This window comes from Condylostylus longicornis, unplaced genomic scaffold (assembly GCF_029603195.1).
Source record: "Condylostylus longicornis isolate FDR11 unplaced genomic scaffold, ASM2960319v2 ptg000038l, whole genome shotgun sequence".
In the NCBI taxonomy this organism is placed as follows: Eukaryota; Metazoa; Arthropoda; class Insecta; order Diptera; family Dolichopodidae; genus Condylostylus; species Condylostylus longicornis.
The window spans coordinates 8,146,912-8,157,972 of NW_026578007.1; the positions used below are offsets into that span (position 1 = coordinate 8,146,912).

Sequence of the window (11,061 nt, forward strand, 5' to 3'; positions counted from 1 at the left end):
CTCCTTCTGCGACAGATTTTAGAGTCCCAAATATTTTTGAATTTAATTTAATTACGTACGTTTCAAATTCAAAAACTATGTTCTAATTTAATAAAAAATAATTGTCTATATTTATATATGTATATTTACACTTAGTACTTAATTTTTCTTACAGTTAACAGGAAATGTATCTCTTTTTAGCAATTGAATAATAGAAAGTAATACTCTAATGCGCATATTCTAATGGGTATAATAAACATTGATTCTTCAGTTACTTGAACCGGAACATATTATATAAAAACTTTATTGCAATAATTTGCAGAAGGGACTACGATTCGCAACTAATTATTAGTTTTGATTCTAAGTACAAGTATTAATAAATAAAGAATAATTGAAAATAATTATTTAAATATGAAAAAAAAGAAATAATTTCAAAAAGGTGTGTAAAATGTGAGGAATTTACAATCAATTAACTTGTAATTAGAATAAACAATAAAGTTTTTCTATACTACAGGTTTGAAATAAACACTCGAAATTTGATTAGGGAAATTTTGTGTATATCTTTAAATACGAAAGTGGATTTCAATGTCAATTTTTATTAATACTCCCCAAAGTCTGCCGCAATAAAGTATGTACATAAGAGCCCCCAAATCTGGAATATTGTTAAGATATATGCGCTTAAAAATTAAAAAATAACCTGCAATTATAATGAATAAGTCATTATCATTTCATTGCGTACAAATGTATGCAATGAAATGATAATGACTTATTCATTATATATATGTGATTTTATAATAATTTTTATAAAATCACATATAAGAAATCTGTTCCCTAATTTTATCAGCTTAATCGAAATTTATTAATATTAATACATAATATTAATAATAGATTTTCTAACTAATTAAACTAAGCAAATGACATTAGCCTTTCCTCCATCTCATGATTGTAAAATCAAATTCATATTACCAATAAATTTTTGTATAAATAATTTATTTTTATCAACATTAAATTATCAATAAAACATATTAATTAAGGAAAACAAAATATTAATTTTATTACAATACTAATTAATGTATTTTAATATTTTGTTATAAAAAGAAAGAAACTAAAAATTTAAATTGCTTTCAAATTTAAAAAATTTAATTTTGGATAATTTTTGAATGTATATTAAAGTGACAACCTTTATAAATGTAATAATTATCGCAGTATTTCGTATTATCAAAAACAAAGTTTTTTTCTTATACATTTTTGAATATAAATTTTAATTTTTTGACATTGACGTTCATTTTTCTTTAAATTGATGTTATATGAATAAAATTGTAAACATTATTAAGTACAAATTATCAGCCTATTTAAAATTATCAGCCTATTTTTCCAATTTTCAACATCAAAGTCAACGCAAAAAATCAAAAATTAGCGTTATGTCAATTTAAGGGTTACTAGTAATTCTTATCGTCAAAATTTTACGAAAACCATCCAGAATTTTTTTGAATACATAATTTGCTTATACGAGTATCTGCGTTTCGAACGCATTTTATACAATGCGTTCTGCATTGCATTGTAAAATTTTTTTAAGAAAAGACAATACGGAACGTAATACATTATCAAAGTATATTTTTTTGACATTTCTAATTATACTGCCTATATATAAGAATATTTTTTAAATTGAAAAATAAATACTATAAAGGTAAATACAGATACCAACTATAATTATAATCTATTTACACTATTATCAGTCATTATTGAAATTAGCAATATTTTTATTTTAGATTTTTATTTGAATTTTTTTTTTTTTTGCTATCATAATATCATAATTATTTTATTATGAATGATAGTTATTTATAAATTTTATGAAAGTGTTTAAATAAATTTTTATTATAATAGCTTATTGTTGTATTTGTATAGGAAGCATATGGATTTGTTAAGCATTTAAAACAAAAAGTTTTGTATATTTTAGAGTTTTTGTAGTTAAACAAAAGATGATTGAGAGCTTGTTATATAAATAACACACCGTTAAAGGTCAATACATACAAACATACATAATATGTTAGTGGCGTTTGAACGTTTAAAAATTTAGAATATTATATGTTATAAAAATACGCGAGTAACTAATGGTTTTTTAAAACTTTTTATAGGATATTATTGTTAAATTTTATAAATGAAACTTGATTAACATAAATAATTTACGCAATGCATAAATTCCCATTTAAATGAAGTTCCTTGAAAGATGACGTTTTAATATCTTCACCCTACCCTGTTGACCGTAAATGTGTTTCGGAGCTACTTGAACCACTCAAATTCAATTTATGTTTTTTAAAAACTAATTGGTTACTACTGTATTTATGTATAAGATATTGTTTTTAATATGTCAAAATCAAAGAACTTGTACTATGATCTCAATTTTATTTTTGTTTACAGATTTTCAAAAAAAAAAAAACTATCAAAAATTAACTTTTTAAAGCAATTTAAACCAAATCATTTTTACATTACCATATGTAATTCAAAAAAAAGACAGTTGATTTTATTCATATAACTTTCACTTGCAACAGAAAAAGCTTAAGGCAATAATCTTTTAAAGTATAAAATTGCATAAATTTGGTTGTCAAAATTAACCATCCTTTATTTAATATATGAAAAGATGAAAGATTACATGATTAATTTAATGGACAATCACAATGCTTTTTTGAATAATTTTTTGTTTTATTTTAATTTAGTTTGATCCAGTAAGTTGATTACTTACTGGAATACAAGTATCAAAAATCTTTATGAGTGAAGTTCAAAACAGAGTTATATTTATAAAAAATTTGCTTAGCAATTTGTTGAATTGTTGAGGACTACATGCTGCTATTGCATGTTTACATTTAACTGTGAAGTACTACATGCTGCTGTAGCGTACTTACATTCAACTGTGCGTACCGTAAAATTTATGCATGTTCGCACATAGAATTGTGTATATGTTGTACATAGTATTGTAATTGAATAAACCGAAAGTAAAATGAGTATAAAGAATTCAAGTAGTTTCCTATAAATATGCAATACAAAAATTTATAAGAACTTAATTGAGCTACTGCGAAACACTGCAGTTATGAATTTAAAAATAAATTAGATAGATATCAATAAAACTAATTGAAAAGGAAACCTATTGGCTTATCATAATTATTCATTATTTTCTACAAACTAAATTAAATATTTTTTATTCTATCACTCATCTTGTACATATCATTATGAATACAATTTATATTTTGACTTAATCTTGTAATCTCAATTTAACAAAATCTTGTTTGTTAAAAGTTAGACAACAAAAACCTTTAAAACATAACAATCTGGCAGATAAAGTTACAGCATTCAAATTATCAAACAAGAAGATGTTATCTCACCCAATTTGTGAACCTAAATAGTTTTTTTTTATTGTCATTATTCAAAAAATTTTAGAATTTTTGTAACAATGTACACTTTCTGTACTTAATGTATAAACTTTATTTTTTAATAATTTTTTAATAATTATTTCAACAATTAAAAATATGCACACTATGACAATTTTTGACTAAATAAAATTTAAACTAAGCCATAAAGTAAGAATTAAACAAGTAAAAACGTTTCAGTCGGTATGAACCGATTGAATTATACCCTGCACCTTTCATTGTTGTATAGCAATTACTCAAACCTGTGAAACCATTCTATAGAAACTTCACGGATATGTCTGACCTATAACTAAACACACAACTACCAAGTTTCATGAATCTGACTTTATTATTTTTCCAAATATTTAAAATTAGCTTTTATATTTGTATGGCAGATACTCGAACCTGCCAAGCAATTCCACTAAAACTTCGCTAATATATCTGATCTATAATTGGACACACAACTGCCAAGTTTCATGAATCTAACTTTTTTATTTTTTCAAATATTTAAAGTGCGCTTTTGGACTTGTATGGGAGCTACTCGAACCTGTCAAGCAATTCCACCAAAGCTTCAGAAATATCTTTGACCTATAATTGGACACACAAGTGCCAAGTTTCATGAATCTGACTTTATTATTTTTTCAAATATTTAAAATAAGGTTTTGGACTTATATGGGAGCCACTCGAACCTGTCAAGCAATTCCACCAAAACTTCAGAAATATCTTTGACCCATAATTGGACACACGACTGCCAAGTTTCATGAATCTGACTTTATTATTTTGCCGAATATAAAAAATTTGCTTTTGGAGTTGTATGGCAGCCACCCGAACCGGTGCAGCTATCTCATTAAAATTTTTAGAGCATATGTAGAATATAATTGGACATATGTATACAAAATTTTATATTTGTAACTTTATTAGTTTTTGAAATAATTAAAATAAACTCTTTGAGTTGTATGGCAGCTGCCCGAACCCGTTGTCCGAATTGGTCCAATAACAATAGGGTTCGTCCTTGGCACAAAAGAAGCAACTTGTGAAAGTTTGGTGTCGATTGCATTATTCGTTTTTGAGTTATCGTGCGATCGGACGGACGGACGGACGGACGGACGGACATGTCTAAATCAACGCAGAATTTTACGCTGAGCAAGAATATATATATATGTCCATACCGCAGATGACTCCTTCAAGTAGTTACAAACTCCATACCAAAGTTAATATACCCTTCACGAAGTGCAGGGTATAAAAAATTAGACGAAAATGGTAAAAGTCAAATACGAAAATTGGGCACATTTTAAATTTAGAACAAAAAATTTTTCAAATTTCTAAATGTTCCAAAAAAAATTTTTTGAGCGTTTATGTAAAAACTGAAATTCAGATTTAAAAAATAAATAGTGAGTTTAATGGACTCATTTTTACTCGTAGTATTTAAATTTTATTTTTCCACTTTATAACTTACTTTTCTTACATTTTATAAATTATAACAAAATTCAATTTCACTATAAATTTCATATAGAAAATAATCTTAAAATATTCATACTAAAATAAATGCAAGTTCGTTCTTTCGCATATGCAATTTAAATTATTAGTGTTTAAAATATCAGCGATAAAAAATTAAAGTAATTAAAATAGAAAAAATTAAGTGTAAAACTGCTAACTATTTAAAACAACAACAAAATAAATGTTATTAATACAAATTGAATATTTATATAATTCATGAAAAATAGACACACCTTATATAATATTAGACAAAATGTAGACAACAACTAATAATTCTTAAAATTATATATTAATTACATACTACATATTTAAATTATAATAGACTAAATTGTATATAGCCTTCTTAGGAGGTAAGGTGGATAAAATTTAAACAAATATCATTTATTAAAAAGTAAATATGCAATTAAATACTGGATATTTCATTATATTACGTGCGCAACATTATTATACATATATTTTATTTTATATATTTAAACAAATAACACAGGTATATGTACAAGGCAATTTAATATATGGTAAATAGAAATAGTATGCAAATATAAGTTAATTTGTTCGTAATTACAACCTATCCATTTACATGCTCATAATAACTATATTTAATTTAATTATTATAAAATAACTCAATAAGATATTGTATTGAATATTAGGGTACACAATATGCATACAACAACACAATTATGTTTTAGAAAATTGTATATAGTAAAATTTTAAAATATATATCTCTATTGTATTGAAAATATTTCGGATAAATGCATCACGTTTTTCAGTACCATTTCAATATTTAAACATGTATCCATATAGCACATAATATGTAAGTATACAGAGTGCTTCTCGTATCAAAGTGTACTGCAATATACCATTGTATATAGGCCCTCATGGGAAGACAAAACTTTTGTATGGAGACGATGTTCACAGCTCAACAGGTTCGGAATTACAGCGGCTTAAAGTCAATTTCGATTGACTTTTTTACTTTCTGAAATTTTAAGTATCAGTGCCCGTGTAATAAAATTAACTCAGTGCCCGTGTAAAACAGGTGAATTATTAAATATTTAAAAACTACAGAATAACAGCTTTCTTATGAATATCTGTATTAGCTATAATCTGTTCAGAGTTTGGAATCACAAGACTTTAAACTTGGAAAAATTTGAAATTTTAACTTTTCGTTTTCAAAAATAACGACGAAACATTGGAGCATTCTCCAATTTTAAAACAGCTGGCAACCTTGTCTCCTGACCTCCAATTTGGTATATGGATATTTAGTATTTTCACACCTGTTCTGTTTTAGGAGTTATTGAATTATTTGAAATACAGTACTGCAAATGTTAATTTATATCAATTTCTTTTTCCATGACTTAGAAAAATTTAAAACAACCGTTCAGAATTGTGTCTCTCTTGTATTATACAAATGTTCAACTTAACAACCGACTTTCTCATACATTTGCAAAAATCAATACCCAGGAGAATATTTCAATTTTCTTCCAAAAAAAATGACTATAAGGATGTGATTGTGTATTTTGTTATTTCATTCGCCAAGTGTGAAAGTGAGCGACTATCATATATTTATATAAAAGTAATTTTCGAGTGAGAAGAATTTTTCCATATTCCGCATCTCGTATTTTCTAAAGTGCATACAAAATTTAATCTTTATTTATTCATTTTATTTTTAAGAGTGATAGGTTCAATCAATGAATTTTAAAAACAAAAAGCAAAACTCCAAATGAGTAGTCTTAGTGGAAAAATAAAATATTCATTAGAAAAAAGGACAATTCTCGATTTGAAAGTGAGTAAAAGTGAGAAACACGATTAGGCTGTAAGCTCAAAATATGCCTTTTGAAATATACATATATTAGAATGCATTTACATAGGTATAAAAATTAGCACAATACTCAATTTGTACATATCATAAGAAATTTTCATAAACGCAATAGTGAAAAATAATAACTACGAGACGCTTGCAGTATTGCAACTAAACATTCATGTAATAAATATCCAATATATTTTTAACTCTTTTATAAAACTAAAACAGTTCATATGATTTAATATATAAATATATGCGCTATATCATACTAATTTCGCTATATTCCGAAAAATTATCAATGTTGATGAACAAATTAGATTAGCAACATTTTTCTTTTATGAACACAAGTATATAACGCAATTCTTGCACATATACGCAACATACTTACGTTTATGAAAAACGCTTATAATTATTATGAACACTCAATCATTATTTATCTTTCATTATATGGATTTCATCACATAACATTCATGATTACATACATTATTTTATAATAAAAATCAAGAACATATTGTTCTATTAAAGAAAAAATAAATTGCAAAATAATATTCATAATAAAAAAATAAATAGAACTGCATAAAAACAAATTATAGAAATAAAATGCAAAAAAAAACAAAAAAATATTTTTTTTTTTCTTTACCAGAAACACTAAAACTTAGACCACTTTTAGGTCGATTATCTCGTTTTGTTGTACAATTACTGTTATTATTACTGCTGCTGTTACTATTACTACTACTTATACTGTTACTGTTATGTTGAATATCTTGTATTGCATAATTGATAAAAGACATTTTTTTTCTTCGTATTTCTTTTTCGTTTAATTTTTTATACAATTTTTTTTCGCTTTAATTAATATTTTTTTTTTTTTGCGTTTTTATTTGTTTATTTATTTATCAATGAATTAAAAAAAAAAAGAAAAGAAAAAACAGCAAAATTAAATTTGGCCACTTTACCGCTTTTACACATCTTTCATTTTTTTTTTTTGTTATGATTTTCTCTTTTTTGACGGTTTTCTTTAATTAAAAAACACAAAAAAAACATAAAGATTTTTTAACATAAATTTTCTTTATTTTCGGATGGTGGTAGGTTGTCACTAACTTTTTGATATTTAATTTGTTTTATCATTTATCTCTACATTTCTACATACTATTTTTATTGTTGTGTCTTACAAACATATGTTTGTATGTATATTCGTGTATGTGTACAATATTTATTTTTTTTTTTTTAATTTTAATTTACTCTTTTTACTTCTCTTTATATAATTTATTACTTTTGTGATTCTTTGAATTATAACTTTCTTTTCATAACTGTTCTTTTAAACAAACCATAAAATGCAATTCAAACATAAATGTTGGACTTTGACTACCTATAAAATAATTTGTTTCATTTTCTTTTCTTTTTCTTTGTTTTCTTATTTTAATTTTCAATTATATTTTTCATGTATTTTTTTAAAAAATAATTTGTTAAAACTTCTTTTCTTTTAAACAAATTAAAAAAACAAGCCTCTTTAAAAAAAAAAAACTCTTAACAAAATTTTAAAAATTTAAATTAAAAAAACGTAAATGTAAATATTATATTATATCTAACATACACATATGTATGTATAAATACCGTATATATATCGTAAATAAATAAATGAAACAAAAAAAAGCAATAACTTGAAACTCGTTTATTGTTTTTTAAAGAAAAGAATTAAGCGAAAATGTTATTATAAAAAAAAAAAATTAAACCGCACTTTAAAAATTTTTAAGTCTAAAACCGAGCGAGAATCAAAAGCAAATAGAAGGAAACACAAAAAAAATTTAAACTATACAACGAGTTCTTTTTTTTTTCATTTTAATGAGAAAACTAAGCTCGATCGGAACAAAAATGAAAATGAAAATTAAAAAAATAAAAAAAAAAATCACTTCTTTTTTCGTCTTCACACAGATTCACTTACATATACTATACTTAAAATTATACTTAGCGTTAACACTATTTAGTCATACACAGTTATTTTTTTTTTTTTGTGCACACAACATAACAACACAACATAAATTTACTGCGTCATTTTAAGAACTAAATCTTAACTTCAGTCTAAATATTGCAGAAGCTGATCGCTGAAGCCTAACTTTATGTCTGGTCTGGGATGAAAAGCAAAAAAAATAAAACAAAACATAAACGATAATAATAATAATGAAAATAAAACGAAAATTATAAAAAAGAAAAAACAAAACTGATCATAGAATTCAGTGGTGTTAAGAGATATTTAATTTCGTAACTGGTTTATTAACCATATAGTTATTAGTTATTACTTTAACAATAGTTCGCCGTCTTTTGTATTGGTAAATTAAAGTGTTTCCTTTTTCAGTTTTATTTAAATTAAAATAAAGGAGTTCCTTCAACACTTAATTATAGGCTTCATTTTCAAATGAGTTAACTAATAAATAATAACATTAATTTAATATAAGGTTCACTATACACATAGCAGACTGACACTTCATACAGTAATTCTATTTTTACTTAATTCTAAATTTTTTGTCAACATATTTATTATTATTCAATTAGGTGGTAATTGGGATAATCATAAAGCATAGAATATGCAAATTGGCATTTATTAACAGATTACCATTACACAAATACATTTTCAGCATTTTTAAATAGTACAGTTACTGTAATGCTACAGTACCTGAAGCTGTAAATTAAATTAAACTTTACAACAATCTTACAGTTGAAAGTTATTTATGTAAATTCTCAGTTAGGAATGCACACTCAAATTGCATTATCAAAAACTCCTATAGTTATACCTATATGTATGTGTATTCAAAATTTAATTTCCAATTTTAAGGGGCGTAAAAAATTATTGTTTACGAAAATTAATCTAAAACAAGTAAAAATATAAAAAAATAACTGATTTCATATAGTATATACATATGCACAGTGTAAACAAATTGGATCAATATTAAAAAATAAATTATTTTATTTTGAAAATAAGAACAAACTACACAATAAAAAATTTGGAAAATAATTATTGAGAAAAAGATGGCCCGATTTCATTAGATGTTGTCGTTATTTGAACGAAATTAAAAGTAGATATTTTATAATTATTAAGCCTTTATAATTAATAGGAGAAATTCTCATTATATGAAAAGTAATTTGAGTACATAACACAACCGGAATGTGCACTATTTCTCTAATAAATTAAAAAAAAATTTGAACTATAACTTAAATATGAAACATGTGTCTGGCGTTTGTTAAAATAATCATTGTTACCTGCACTGATAAAATGTTCAATACATAAGTATCTCAATTTTTATTTTTTTTTTTTTTATTTTGTTCAATGCACCTGTGATAATTTTTAAACTATACAGAATTTAACTTTTGATTTTAAAATAATTTTCGCTCTCCAAGTTCTCTTTCTACAATATTAACTTCTCTATTTATTTATTGTATATGTTTATTGTATTCGTAAATACAAAACCCATATTGAATAAATTTGTGATATATAGCTACATATATAGCAACATATGTTATAATACAAAGAGTTTATAGAGTTTATCTGAGTCTTTTCTATCATATGTCATATAGATATTGCGATATTCTAAAATTTTATTATAAATTCGTATGTATATGAGTAGTAATTCAAGATATGTATATATATAAAACGAAAAACCTGTAGTAAGCAGACAAAAAAAAATTGTATGAGAAAAAAAATTCGTACATCTATTAAAATAGTTATTCCTACCTGTGCAAAAATTATCTGTATAATAATATATACAATGCACATACATATTTAGTTAAAGTATAATGATATAGAAATAATTGTGTATATTATGTATGTATATATGTGTGTAATTTTTATAAAGACAATTTGATAAAAATATATTCACAAAATTAATTTTGTCGGTCCTTGTATACTTAAATAAAATTATAACCTTTCATAATTTTGGCTTTTATAAATTGTTTAATTATAAATAACAATTTAAGCATTTAAACTTTAATTTTGGTTATAATAGTATAATAATATTTTAAATGAAAAATTTAATGCGATTAACGCATAGGTAACGACTACATTACTTGCTTATTTGTACATTTAAAATTAAAAAATTAATCCTATTAAATTGTATTGAAGTTTCAAACTGGATAAAGAAAAACTATGCTAAATGCCCCAAAATTTCATTCAACTTATTAAACTTCAGCGTCAAATTTAATCCTGGCTGTATCGATATTCTTAATTGATTTTTTTTTGTTAATTTAATTAATTAAATAAATTTGTAAAAGTCAATAAAAATCTAGTTTTAGGATATGATATTGTTCAAGAGTTGATCGTATTACAAAAATACTGCAACTTGACTTTAAAGGGTCATGTATAATGTATACGTACATAGTTATTTAATCAAAATTATA

The 11,061-nt window shown here is 24.0% G+C and overlaps 1 protein-coding gene across 4 annotated transcripts in view; it reads right to left on the minus strand.

Annotated features, from left to right (window-relative positions):
- Positions 1 to 8,771, minus strand: part of LOC129609297 (protein TANC2) — a 43,708-nt gene extending 34,937 nt beyond the window's left edge. The window contains exons 1-2 of one of the 4 annotated variants that reach the window (XM_055521236.1): positions 8,583 to 8,771; positions 7,316 to 8,041 (exon numbers count right to left, since the gene is read on the minus strand). In XM_055521236.1, coding sequence (XP_055377211.1) covers positions 7,316 to 7,466 — 151 coding nt within the window. In that variant the 5' untranslated portion in view covers positions 7,467 to 8,041; positions 8,583 to 8,771. The remainder of the gene's footprint in view (positions 1 to 7,315; positions 8,042 to 8,582) is intronic. The other 3 variants (XM_055521238.1, XM_055521235.1, XM_055521239.1) reach the window with 3 other exon arrangements.
- Positions 8,772 to 11,061: the final 2,290 nt, after the last annotated feature.